A 15,046-nucleotide genomic window follows, 5' to 3' on the forward strand; every position below is an offset into this window, starting at 1 on the left:
CAGACCAAGGGAACATCAGCTTAGGGAGATCCAGACCATGGGAACATCAGCTGAGGGAGATCTTGACCATGGGAACATCTGCTTAGGAAGATCCAGACCATGGGAACATCTACTTAGGGAGAACCAGACCATGGGAACATCTGCTTAGGGAGAACCCGACCATGGAGACATCTGCTTAGGGAGAACCAGACCATGGGGACATCTGCTTAGGGAGATCCACGCAAGTGAAATGAGGAAGTAACAACTAGTGAAGCATTAAACATCAATGAGGGAGATCAAGTGAAGCTGGCAACAGACAGGCAACAATATTAAGAATCGAGAATCTGGACTAAATGAGGAGATGATGTAAAACCCAGATTTATAGTTTACCAGGACTGTGTTAATTAAGCAGTAACTAATATCCTCTTAATGGTTTAAGCATCTTCAAAGCTCCATGTTTAATGGTGCAGATATGTAATATTAGGACTTTGATAAATGGTTAGGAATGTTGAATTATTTGAAAACTGCAGAATATAACAGCAACTCCTGTTACCACCTCTTCTGCACTTGTCCCCACAGACAGGCCAAGAGCAGATGCAATTTCGTTTGCTGTGGCTTTGGATTCCAATTTTGCAGGAAGCTTCTATTTTTGATTGACACAGTAGATCAAAACATCCTTGGTGACAGCTTTCATGGTTTTTAACATGGCCACAAGTTTGGCCTCAATTGTTATCAGATGTTGAGGCATGGCAGAAAGACAGAGAGATAAAATCTTCACTGCTTACACTGGTGACTGATCTGCCCCAGTAGATGACTGTAGAAGAGACAACTAGGAGACAGAAACAGCTTGAAAGTATAGAAACTAATGTGCATACAGGTGGAACATATGATGCACAAAGATGGAACATCCCAAGGCATTTCAGAAAGTTTCCACTGAGGGGCAGTAGTGTGCAGGGAATGTACAACTGAACAGTATTGGTATTCAGGCTTGACAATGACCAAATATTCAGGTCAAACTTCTGTCGCAAGGACTTACAGCTGGAGCAGGGAAATAGACAAGCTTCATCTTATTTGGAATAATTAATTCATTTGATGGCAACAGTTGGTTTCTACAAATGTTGAGCTTGGTGAAAATATGTAGAGATACTTGTAAAAGCAGGAGGAAGTAGGTGCAGCAGTGTGGTTTGATGTAACTATGTACAAACATAGAAATTGCCGGAAAAGCTCAGTGGGTCTGGCAGTATCTGTGGAGAGAGAAACAGGCACTCTGATTTTCGCCAGCAATTTTTTTTTAGATTAGATTAGATTAGATTACTTACAATGTGGAAACAGGCCCTTCGGCCCAACAAGTCCACACCGTCCCGCCGAAGCGTAACCCACCCATACCCCTACATCTACATTTACCCCTTACCTAACACTATGGGCAATTTAGCATGGCCAATTCACCTGGCCTGCACATCTTTTGGACTGTGGGAGGAAACCGGAGCACCCGGAGGAAACCCACGCAGACACGGGGAGAACGTGCAAACTCCACACAGTCAGTCGCCTGAGGCGGGAATTGAACCCGGGTCTCAGGCGCTGTGAGGCAGCAGTGCTAACCACTGTGCCACCATGCCGCCCAATTTCTGTTTTTGTTTGTTGCAGATCTCCATCTTCCACAGATCTTTGCTTTATCTCAATCTGTTTATGTGGGTGTCTGCATGCTTGGTTCTTTCTCTTCAATTAGCTTATTGCCTTGGATTTCCTCCTTTCAACAGCAAAAATAATGCAACACATAGAATAGACAATAGACAATAGGTGCAGGAGTAGGCCATTCTGCCCTTTGAGCCTGCACCACCATTCAATATGATCATGGCTGATCATCCTTAATCAGTATTCTGTTCCTGCCTTACCTCCATAACCCTTGATTCCACTATCCTTGAGAGCTCTATCCAACACTTTCTTAAATTAATCCAGAGACTGGGCCTCCACTGCCCTCTGGGGCTGAGCATTCCACACAGCCACCACTCTCTGGGTGAAGAAGTTTCTCCTCATCTCTGTCCTAAATGGTCTACCCCATATTTTTAAGCTGCGTCCTCTGATTCGGCACTCACCCATCAGCGGAAACATGTTTCCTGCCTCCAGAGTGTCCAATCCTTTAATAATCTTATATGTCTCAATCAGATCCCCTCTGAGTCTTCTAAACTCAAGGGTATACAGTCGTTCCAGTCTTTCAGTGTAGGGTAGTCCCGCCATTCCAGGAATTGACCTCGTGAACCTACGCTGCACTCCCTCAATAGCCAGAATGTCTTTCCTCAAATTTGGAGACCAGAACTGCACATAGTACTCGAGCTGTGGTCTCACCAGGGCCCTGTACAGCTGCAGAAGAACCTCTTTGCTTCTATACTCAATCCCTCTTGTTATGAAGGCTAGCATGCTATTAGCCTTCTTCATTACCTGCTGTACCTACATGCTTACCTTCATTGACTGGTGTACAAGAACACCCAGATCTCTTTGTACTGCCCCTTTATCTAAATTGATTCCATTTAGGTAGTAATCTGCCTTCCTGTTCTTGTCACCAAAGTGGATAACCATACATTTATCCACATTAAACTGCATCTACCATGTATCTGACCACTCACCTAACCTGTCCAGGTCACCCTGTAATCTCCTAACATCCTCCTCACATTTCACCCTGCCACCCAGCTTTGTATCATCAGCAAATTTGCTAATGTTATTACTAATACCATCTTCTATATCATTAATATATATTGTAAAAATCTGCGGTCCCAGCACTGATCCCTGCGGTACCCCACTGGTCACTGCCTGCCATTCCGAAATGGAGCCATTTATCACTACCCTTTGTTTCCTATCAGCCAACCAACTTTCAATCAAAGTTAGTACTTTGCCCCCAATACCATGTGCCCTAATTTTGCTCACTAACCTCCTATGTGGGACTTTATCAAAAGCTTTCTGAAAGTCCAGGTACACTACATCTACCGGATCTCCCTCGTCCATCTTCAGAGTTACATCCTCAAAAAATTCCAGAAGATTAGTCAAGCATGATTTCCCCTTCATAAATCCATGCTGACTCTGACCTATCCTGTTACTACTATCCAGATGTGTCGTAATTTCATCCTTTATAATAGACTCCAGCATCTTTCCCACCACTGAGATCAGACTAACTGGTCTATAATTTCCTGTTTCTCTCTCCCACCTTTCTTAAAAAGTGGTACAACATTATCCACCCTCCAATCCGCAGGAACTGATCCCGAATCGATCGAATTCTGGAAAATAATCACCAACGCATCCACGATTTCTCGAGCCACCTCCTTCAGTACCCTGGGATGTAGACCATCAGGCCCCAGGGACTTATCGACCTTCAGACCTAACAGTCTCTCCAACACCAATCCCTGGCAAATATAAATTCCCTTCAGTTCAGGTCCTTCAGCCACTGTTACCTCAGGGAGATCGCTTGTGTCTTCCCCAGTGAAGACAGATCTGAAATACCAATTCAATTCTTCTGCCATTTCTTTGTTCCCCGTAATATATTCCCCTGTTTCCGTCTTCAAGGGCCCAATTTTAGTCTTAACCATTTTTTTGCCTTGGACATACCTAAAAAAACTTTTACTATCCTCCTTTACATTTTTGGCCTGTTTACCTTCGTACCTCATTTTTTCTCTGCATATTTCCTTCTTAGTAATCCTCTGTTGTTCTTTAAAAGCTTCCCAGTCCTCCGTTTTCCCACTTATCTTTGCTATGTTATACTTTTTCTCTTTTAACTTTATATGTTTCTTAACTTCCCTTGTCACCCACAGCCACCCATGCCTCCTCCTAGGATCTTTCTTTCTTTTTGGAATGAACTGATTCTGCATCTTCTGCATTATACACAGAAATATCAGCCATTGTTCCTCCACTGTCATCCCTTCTAAGGTATTGCACCATTGAACTTTGGCCAGCTCCTCCCTCATAGCTCCAAAATTCCCTTTATTCAACAGAAATATTGTCATTTCCGATTGTATCCTCTCCCTCTCAAATTGCAGATTGAAGCTTATTGTATAGATGAATTTGTATACCTTCCTGGGAGGTGTACAGCAGAACTGCACCTACTATGTGCAGCAAGTGGAAAACAGCACTTACACTTTCCATCGGAATTCTGGTAGTGCAGGGGTTTCACTGAGTGTACGCTCCATTCTATAATATAGGTTATTTGCTGAAAGTACCAGCCTGTAGCTCTGTTGTGTGCTCAGCTATCAATCAAGTTTACCTGCTCCTTTCAATTGTGATGGCATTGTACCTTGCCATAGAGAAACATCCTCTGGCTGTTGCCTCAGTGTTTTGCAGTCCACTTAACACCTTTTTTTTGAGCAATTTAGACAATTAGACAGATGATGAAATGGTTTCCTGGAGATTTGTTTTTTTTACAGGCTTGCTGTTAGACACCCATTGAAGTGACTTGTATTACCATGTGAGGACCCTCCAAGGCAAAAATGGGTGGGGTTTGCTTGCAGATTCCTCTGGTAGGGGACACATTTCTTTTAGCTTGGATCAAGTTGATCAAACTGAATTGTGGATCAAGTGGAAGCTGAAGTAGGCGAATAATTAGGGAAGAGTCACACTCAATTTAGTACTTGTTCAGGTGTGCATATCTTGAAACAAAAGTGGTGAATATTCTAGTCACCTGTGCATTACACGAAGCTTGGAGGTTGAGTACACAAATATGCTCCAGGATGTTCATTACCTTGTTCTTTCCAGTATTCCTGTCTAAGAAGGTAGGAGACATTGGATGGCTCAGAATATTTGAGATCACAGCTTCTGCAATATTCACCTGAGGATTGAGCCTGTGCTTCAGCTCTGTGCAGTTTGTAACATTTTCAGCAAGCAATTCTCAATTTGCGCTTTAGATTTTGATTTTGGATTTTCATTCATCATAGTAAATCTTCCGACACATCTGTGCTTTTAAGTTAACATCTTGTCATGCCAAAGCATGGTTAAAAACCCAGTAGAGGCATATTTTCTCAATAATTACTGTTTGAGCCTGTTTGTTAAATGTTTAACAACAACTGTGCCAAACGTGTGAATTATTAGGTTTCTTTATAGCACAATAGTATTGATCCAGATAATCCTTGACATAATTATCTTGTATGCATCACGCACTCAATTCCAATTAAAATATCATTGAATACAGGATACACTAATGGATTACAGATGTATTAGCCAATATCAAATTTAAAATCCAGCTGGGTTTTGCAATCATAACAGGGTCCACAAAAGACATTTTGCACTAACTTGCTTTTAGAATTGTTTGGTGAAATAACAATTACATGTATATGAACAATGAGGAGGTTTGATTCTCTGATGTCAATTGGAGAAGATAGGGCAGGGAAGATAAAAATAAAAAAAATTTAAAAAGGCAATTTTATAACCGTCATATTTGTAATTTAAAAAAAATCTAAGGTAAAATGAAAGCACAAAGATAGCCACATGGTCAGTGTTGAATTCTGTCTGACAACCAGCTTTGTAACTTGAGTTTTAACTGTTAAAGGAGGCCTAAATGGTTTTACTGATAAGATGTCAAACAGTCACACTTGTAAACAATGTGAAGGGCAGCTGTGGACATCCTGCTTGGAAATTGGAAAGTATTAGGAATAATACATTTTGTAAGGGCTAATCTTTAATTTGTTTAATTTCAAGATAGAATTGGGAATTTCAAAGATCATTGATCAGCATTTATACTTGGATAAGCCATTAAAGGTCACTCCATCACTGAGTTACAAGGTTTTCCTGACAAACCCCGCACCTCCCGACAGGTCAGTGTGCTGCAATCTGGAATGGAGAGGGAGAGGAGCAGAGAGAGAGAGAGAGAGAGAGAGAGAGCAAGAGAACAAGGAAAGATAGAAGCAGCTAGTATTGCACCTTAAACAGGACTTTCTGTAGGCACTAATTACAAGATTACCATCAGATTTGTCTTACCTCCCTGAGGACTGGAGCCATTAAAAATTCCGTCAATGGTTTCACAAGTGCTCCCATCACCACCACAGACTCGACAGCGATCCTCCTTCACATCTGAACCCAAAGTATGATCACAGCCCACATGCTACAAGGGAAATAAAAGCAAAATACTAAGTTGTTTTCTTAAGACTACAGTTTTATACAATATCAGTTCTATTTGGATATCTTAAATTATTCTTTCTGAAATTTTTATGCAATTCCTCTTATAGGCATTCAAGCTCTTGAACTCCCCTAATAAAGTACAAATAAAATTATCTCTGATTTCTTGCAAAAAGACTTCTAATATTTGCCCACACATATTCAAAGAAAAACTGTGAATCAATCTGAACCAATCACAGCATTTCTGTATCTACACTGCATATACTACTTCTTGATTTGGAGATGCTGGTGTTGGACTGGGGTGTACAAAGTTAAAAATCACACAACACCAGGTTATAGTCCAACAGGTTTAATTGGAAGCACACTAGCTTTCGGAGCGATGCTCCTTCATCAGGTGGGGGTTAACTTTATATTATATCTGTTACATATAAAAATGAAGTTAAGGTCCCCTTCCACAATATGAACTAATTTTGTTTGGAACTGTGGCAAAGAATGTATGAAAGCTCTCCCACTACTTCCCAATTGCTTATCATACCTCTTAGCCCTGCTTCCCATAACCTCTAAGGGGAAGCTGACAGTAAGCAAAGGGAGAGGGCCCCAAACTGTTATTAACCTTCTCTTCCTGGGGCCAAAAACGTATTTGGTTTTAGTTGGCTTCTAAAATCTCTTTAAAGTTTAACATGTCAGCTAGGAAAACAAGTTTTTTGTCTATCTTTGCCTCTTGTGAAAAACCTTTATTTGTATCTAAGTTCCAATTGAAAACTTTGGCATAAAAATTAATGAAGATAAGAAGCAGAGAAGACATACTAGAAACATTTGAGTACTTTTTCTCTAAAACCCATTTCCCTTACATCATAATTGGTTGAAAAAAAGTGTACAGATGCAAGGCATTTTAATTTCTATTTAAGTTGTTGATAACTTGTTCAAATTCACAAAATTAAATGCTCCATAGAAATTTGATATTTAGTGAGTTTGCCATTAAAATAAACAAATGACTTTGGACTTGGTTGCACATCTGGTTACTTGTTTGGCATGTGACTGAGAAACAGGCAAGAATGGATCGAATCATACCTTACATTCTCCATTGACACAGATATCAAGTGAGTCCATACGACACAAGGTACCATCCACTACAGCTGAAGCACGTTCAGTATAGAAATTGAAGCCCATAGCTAGACAGTTCAAAGCACAGGGTTTCACACCACCTGTATTTAAAACAAGAAATTAGACTCACTTTCCATGTAGAAGGAGGAAAGGAAATTAGGATGACAAAATGCTTTACGAAATGTACAGGGTTTTTTTTAAGTATCATTCTAAAGTGATAATTCTGAGGTTCGGAGTTCAAATTCCACCAGCTAGATTGAGAATTGGAATTGGGTTTATAATATGGCCATGGAGCATTTGGCTCGTTGTAAAAACATGTGAGGGGAGGTGACCTAAGGGGAGGTATTATCACTGGCCTGTTAATGCAGAGACAAGATTAGAGTGGTGCTAGAAAAATACAGCAGGTCAGGCAGCATCTGAGGAGCAGGAAAATTGACATTTCAGCAGGAGTCCTTCATCAGGAAAGTTAATGCAGAGATGCAGGCATTGTTCTGGGGACTGGTGTTCAAATTCTCCTAAGGCAGATGGTGGAATTTGAATTCAATAAAAATATGGAATTAAGAGTCTAGTGATAACCTCTTGAGGAAAGAGTCTAATCTAGAATTAAGAGTCTAATGTTGACTGTTGGGGAAAAGAAACAATCTGATTTGATTAGATTACTTACAGTATGGAAACAGGCCCTTCGGCCCAACAAGTCCACACCGCCCCGCCGAAGCGTAACCCACCCATACCCCTAACCTAACACTACGGGCAATTTAGCATGGCCAATTCACCTAACCTGCACATCTTTGGAGTGTGGGAGGAAACCGGAGCACCCGGAGGAAACCCACGCAGACACGGGGAGAATGTGCAAACTCCACACAGAGAGTCGCCTGAGGCGGGAATTGAACCTGGGTCTCTGGCGCTGTGAGGCAGCAGTGCTAACCACTGTGCCACCGTGCTGCCCACTAATTTTCTTTAAGGAATGAAAGGAAATGTAGGCCTTACCTGGTCTGGCCTACATGTAACTCCAGATCCACAGTAATGTGGTTGACTATTAACGGACCTTTGGGCAATCAGGGGTGGGTAATGATGTAATCAGGCAGGGACGCCCTTATTCCATGAATGCATGATAAAAAACCCAACTGATTCTCAAATGTTATTTTGGGAGTTGAAACTTGACCATTCTGGACTTCAGTCCAACAGCAACATGGCTGACTTTTAACTCTCCTCTTAAAACACATAGAAAGCATCAATGAAGCAGTGAAGTATATTTGCTAAGACTGTGCAGGTCTTGCACATTGATAGCAATGCAGTGCTAATGTGTTCACTTGACATTGCTAGCCTATTCACCAATGTGCAGATATGTGCACTGCAGAATGATATCACAACGATCTCAACTTGCCACCGCTGTGTTAATTAGTACTTAGCAACTCAGCAGCTGAAGTCAGTTTGAACAGCAGCAAGTGTGCCCAAATAGATAGTGTGGCATGGGATCCCTACTAGGCCCAGCTCACACTAACATGTTTGTTGCATGCCATGCAAAACAAATTTTTGATGGAATGACACTAACATCCTACCTCTTGCTACCTCCAGTGTAGATGATATGTTGCTATATTTGAATTTACTTATGCATGTACACATTTCCCTACAATGAATAACTACCTGGTGCTCAAATACAACTTTGAAATTAAGCAATCAAATGAGCTCCCCTTCCTAAATGCCCTTAAAGAGTATTGGCCAGGGTTCTTACTACTGTCTATTGCAAATCTACATTCACTGGTTAATATACATGCTAGAATTCTTATAGTTTCACCTGTTGTAAGACTGGCCTTATCAGCCAACTTGTACTCTGGGGCAAAGTCATTTGTCCACCATATAAGCTTGATGCTGAAATTGGTACACAAAAAGCAACCTGCAGGATATAGGCTATCATGGGTTCATTTTCCCATTTGTATCATGCAAACTCATGAACTGGCCTAAGACCCCTGAAAAGTGTCCCGTCTACTTCAGAAGGGTTTAATTCCTCTGTTCCATAAACTGTCTGAACAAAAAGATTGACCGTATATAAAAGGGTTGTTTCCCTTTACAATGGTATTTCTTATGAATAACCTGATTAATACAAGACAAAAAACTTTGACTAGACGCGTACATTTTAAAAATTCTGTTCCAGTGGCTGAGACCTTGATTTTGGGACTGGCCCATTACAACAATGTCCTCTCTCCTCTATATGTGTTTGGAGGAGAAAGAGGGGGAGGAAGAAGAATTGAGGAAGACAGCTGCAGAAGTGAAAGATGGCAACTACAAAAACAACAAGCCTCCAATGTCTGTCAACACTGATGATCCTATTTCAACTTTTTAAGAGCCTAACCTGCATGAGCATGTGCTTGGATCCTGCATAAGCAAGTTTCATTAAATCTAGAATCTAGATTAAACAACACCACCACACTAACATAGTCAATGAATAACTTGAACTTTCCTTCACAAGCCCCTTTCAGACAATATTAAGTATATCACTGCATTAAGCAGGTAATGAATATGATGTTTTTACACTATGAGGTTCATCTTACCCCCGTGGTATGGTTTCCAGTCATAATATTTCCCACGGAATGCGATTTTATTAAACTCTGCACACTGCTTTTCTCGGAAGTCCTGAGACCCTGGTGGACAGTCCTACATAAAGCAGGGAAAAGAAACATTGTCAAAATGCAACATTCAAAAAACAAAGAAAAAATCAAGTTAAATTAGAACACAGTTCCTTTGTCATCTTAAATTTCAATTACTCTCACTTTATGGAAAATAAGATGGAACATCTTTGCTGAGTATTTACTATTGGAAATCAGTTGCAGATTAACTAATATACGACATTGAGTGTACAACACTTGCCAAAGTTTGATGCGCTGTGACAGACTCAGTAGTTGGGAAATTTTCACACAAGACAGTCTACTGTCCAAGGTTTTGGAACATTAATAATATATATTGTATATATTTTGTTGATGTAAAGTTTCCTCAAATTAAAGGGAGCATTTTACTTTGGAAATAGATATATCTTAAGAAGGGAACTGTCAAAGAATCTTCCACAGCTAAATTCTGAAATCTTAAAATGATGCCACAGGCAGTAAAATAAGCTGAAAACTGAAACAACAGCCATACAGTTAACATCTACTCGTCATCCTGAGTTTTCAGGTCAGGTTAAACTGAGGTTTATTGTAGAGGCCACTGACTTTGTGCAATAGCCTAATACATGTGTTACTGAATCAACAGCATGTGTTATGTTTCTTCTCATTTTTATTTCAATTCAAATCAATGGAAAAATTGTGGAGAGATGTAAATTCGGCTGGAGATGCATCATTACACGTTCCATACTGATGAAAAGTCATAATTTATTTAACTTTTGTTACTAGAGAAACATAATGTTTTTAGTTAAAATATCCTTTTAAAGATAACTCATTGATAACTTGATTACATGAATGAGTAGTAGCTTGCTTGTATTAATGAACTAGGGCAGAACAAAGCTTTTTAATATCTTGTTGTAACAAATGATCTATGGACTTTGCTTTCTTATAATTTTTAAAAAAGTGATTCATTCATGGGATGTGCCCGTGGCTGGCTAGGCCTGGTTGTGAGTTGGAAGAGTTGGTAGTGAATTGCCTTCTTTATCTCCTGAGGTTCTTGGAGTTCTAGGACCATCCACAGCGCTATTAGGAAGAGCACTCTAGATTTCAACAGTGACAGTGAAGGAACGGTAGTCCAATGCCTGGAGGTGGTGTTCCTATGTAACTGCTGTCCCTGTCCTTCTGGGTGGTAGAGGCCATGGATTTGGAAGGTATTGTCAAAGCAGTCTCTTTAGTTTTTGCAGTGCATTTTGTAGATGATACACACTATTGCCACTGTGAAGGAAATGAGTATTGATGTTGCTGGATAAGGTGCCAATAAAGTAGGATATCTTGATGGTGTCAAGCTTTTTGCATACTTTTGCTATGCTGATCCAGGTGAGTGGAGAGTATACCATCACACTCTTGACTTATGCCTTTGAAGATGGTAGCAGGCTTTGGGGAGATAGGAAACGAGTTACTTGCCACAGAATTACTAGCCTCTGATCTACTCTTGGAGCCAAAATATTTTAAAGGCTGGTGGAGTTTAGTTTCTGGTTAACAGTAACTGCCAGGATGTTGATAGAAGTTCATTCACTGATGGTAGTGCCATTGAATATCAAGGAGAAATGGTTAGATTCATACTGGTTAGGGATGATCTTCTTTGACCTTGGCTTGGCACTTTAGTGGCACAATGTAACTTGCCACTTATCAGCCCAAGTCTGGATGTTATCTAGGTCTCGATCCATGGTATATGGCCATGGATTGCATCAGTATCTGAGGAATCATTAATGGTTCTGACAATTGTGCTTCCCCACGTCTGATCTTAGGAATGCGGGAATGTCATTGATGAAGCAGCTGAAGATGGTCAGACCTAGGACACTACCCTGAGGAACTCCTGCAGAGATGTCCTTGAATTGAGGTGACTGATCTTCAACAATCACAACTATCTTCCATTGTACCAGATATGACTCTAACCAGTGAAGAGTTTTCCCTCTGATTCCCATTGAAACCAGTTTTGATAAACCTCCTAGGAGCCAACCTCAGCCAAATCCTGCCTTGACGTCAAGGGCCTTTACTCTACATTGCCACCTTGAGTTCGGTTTGTTTGTCCATGTTAGGACTATGGTTGTACTGACATCAGGTGGAACATGAATTGAGTATCTTTCGACGTATGACTTGGAGACTCTATCAATGAACTTTTCTGCCACTTTGCTAATGATCAAGAGTAGACCTGATATATGGCTGATATTCTACTTCATTTCCACTTTTCCACATTATCCCAATATCCCTTCATGTCTTTAACACTAGAAAGTTACAATCCCCATCTTGAATATATTCAATGGTTCAACCTCCACAGTTTTGCACAGTATAGTTGATCTCCTGGAATTTTACTCAAAGTCAAAAAGGAGGAAATAATTTATTTGCTAATCTGTCCCCTTTTCCTCATCTCTACTTCTCTATTTCCTTATCTATTTTAGTTTCTTTCTGGCTTCAATAACATGGTCTCAGTTATTCAATAATTGGCATTGCAGCTTGCTGGTTATAGTCCTGGACTTTTATTCCAAAAGTAATCAGTTAAAATTATACCAAATCAGGTTGGAATAGTGACCTGAATGATATCTGTTAACGTGTGGGACAGTAAAAGCTCATAAGCTTCTTTATTGTCCTTCAAGAAAGGGAACTACTTGTCCTAGCTTATATATTCACACCATGTGGTTGTTGCCAATTGCTCTCATACTATACCTCAGAAATTTTAACTATCTATTACTAAGTAAAAAGAATCTAATAAAAGAAAGAGATTGAAAACAGAGATGATTCGGCACAATTTCAAAATGATCTTAGGCACTTTATCATTTACAATGTCATTCACAAACTTAGCATGCAGCACCGAATTACATCATGTCATTTTATTACAAGTCACTTACGTTTGAAGAGGTATGTTACTGATACTATTGTAATACTTCATGGTATTGTGTCCTCAAGGAAGAACTAGACACAATTCCAGAAGATGCTGAGTGTCCCACTTCACAATATGTAGCAACTCTCACTCTACCAGTAATGAGCACGGGTACAAATGTTTCCTTCTGGGTTATTAAACTGGAGAGCATTGGTTAGAGCAGACAGTATGAGTGAAAAGAAGCAAGTGGAGACAGCAACAAAGGATCAGGAAAGACGTTGATTGTTGGACTAATATTAGTCAGCTTTTGAATTCTGGATCTGATATTATTGAAGGTTTGTTATAAAAACACCTTGCTTTCTGACACCATTAATTATTGATGCAGCTGTCTGGGTTCTTGAAGTTTCTGTTAGCTGTTATATCAAATACATTGAGCTCCAGTATATGGGAGGTTGTCTCAGCCAGGAAGTTGCTGCAATGAGCCTAAACTTAATCTTCTATGACCTGAATGTACTCCAAAGAATTTTAACTGTACATTGACAGGGCATGCAAGGAAATGGCAATAAGAGGTAAATGAATGGAAAGGTAAGCGAAGGAAAATTATTGTCTTCTTCCTGAGAGCAAAATATTTCTTCATTATACAGGTTCACTAACAGCTCAGATATTTCCCACATAGAAACTGAAAGCTGACTGCTCTTGAGGAAACCTGGTAATGCAAAGAAACTTATTCCTAAGGTGAAACTCAGCACTGTTGGATTATTTGCATTAGCATGCATACACTATGACACAGTGTTATGGGAGATATAATTAGGATAGGACATTACATGTTGGATCAGGGAATAATAGAATGATTCTCATAAACTGTAGACATTCCAAGAAATATTGATTCCCCGAAGATTATGGAATTGTTGCATAGAATAACACCCAAAATATATTACCAACACAGGCTGTTCAACCTACATAAGATCAGATTGTCCCAGTTCCATCTGTTACCTATTTCATATACCTTTACTTCTCTCTCCTTCAACCATTCACTTGTTCTTGAAGTTTGATACTATCTGCTTCAATCATTAATTCAGGTAATTCATTTCACAGCGACACAGTCACCATGTGAAAAGATTTCTCCTGCTTTTTGCACTAAATATTTTATGCAAAACACTGTAACTATATCTCCTCATTCCAGATGCTTCATTCACTGAAAATAATCATTTTGTATCTCTCATGAAGGGTGCAAGGGGCAGATTAAAGAGGTACCCCTCATCCCCATCCTTTGCCTGCTACCAGTCCAAACAGTGACAACTGCTAGGTTGGTGCTTGGCATTGGGCCTCTCCTACCAGTTGTGCCATCCCTACAGTAGCAGAATGAGGCCCTTAAGTGGCTAATAATTGGCTGTTTAACAGTTTCAATTGGACTGTGGGTAGGCAGACTCATATTGCCTTCCACTTTGTGTATAAGACTGTACATTGTGAGTGTGGATGGATGGTAAGTACAAATCTGGCATTTATAGCATTTTGCGGACTTGCCCCCATCTGTCAATTCACCATCCCCCTTCCCCAAAGGGACAATAAAATCCAGCACCACCAACTATTCTTTTCTACTTTCTGTGCCTATTTCAAATGTTAGAGATGTTAACTTAATTCTCAAATTATTAGTGAATATCAAGAACAGAAGCAGTTTCAGAACAGAATCTTAACTTCTGATGATTCTAAGGTATTTCCCCATAACTTCTATTCCTAATTTCTTTCTACTTAATTCAGATTTCTACCTTTGTCTCACTGCCATGTGAAATTATTTCCAGTTTCTGATAAAACTGTGGTTTAATGACACCTGGATATTGCAGAAGCTACAGCCTTATGTAAAATTGAGCTGCATTTGCAATTTATTCTGACCACAATGCTTCATATAGTTATATTACATTCAGGCCAGTGCAACTCTATTGGAATGAGTTTTTATGAGTACAACATGAGCATCTAACATTGGTGATGGGCCTAATAGGAATTAATGACGTATTGTCACACCATGAATAAAAACAGTCTTGATCCTCTCAAGTGAAGACTGTTGAACTTTAAGAACTGGCTGAGGTGATAAAAAAGTTAAGCAAATAATGCTGTTTTCTGGAATTAAAACACACAAAGGCTCACCTATTGAAATGATCAATTATGTGGAGTCCAGAAAATACACCCAGAGTGAAAGAGCACAAAAAGACCTCTTAAACTTGTAACTTAAAATTGACACACACCTACACTTTACATGATATAATGTTCCTGACTTACCAAGAGCAGCACCATAGGATGTTCTAGTATTATATTAAAAATGACACCTCAGTGCGCAGACATCACACTGCAGACAGCACACTTTGCTGCAGATGTAAAAGAATCTTTAAAAAAAAAACAAAAAAAG

General features: G+C 39.8%; 1 protein-coding gene across 3 annotated transcripts in view; it reads right to left on the reverse strand.

The window, feature by feature from the left end:
- Positions 1–15,046, reverse strand: part of adamts10 (ADAM metallopeptidase with thrombospondin type 1 motif, 10) — a 171,265-nt gene that overhangs the window by 28,187 nt on the left and 128,032 nt on the right. For all 3 annotated transcript variants that reach the window (XM_072594028.1, XM_072594029.1, XM_072594030.1), the window contains 3 exons: positions 9,723–9,825; positions 7,141–7,274; positions 5,932–6,055 (listed from right to left, as the gene is read on the reverse strand). In XM_072594028.1, the coding sequence (XP_072450129.1) occupies positions 5,932–6,055; positions 7,141–7,274; positions 9,723–9,825 (361 nt within the window). The remainder of the gene's footprint in view (positions 1–5,931; positions 6,056–7,140; positions 7,275–9,722; positions 9,826–15,046) is intronic.

Source organism: Chiloscyllium punctatum, chromosome 24, assembly GCF_047496795.1.
Source record: "Chiloscyllium punctatum isolate Juve2018m chromosome 24, sChiPun1.3, whole genome shotgun sequence".
In the NCBI taxonomy this organism is placed as follows: Eukaryota; Metazoa; Chordata; class Chondrichthyes; order Orectolobiformes; family Hemiscylliidae; genus Chiloscyllium; species Chiloscyllium punctatum.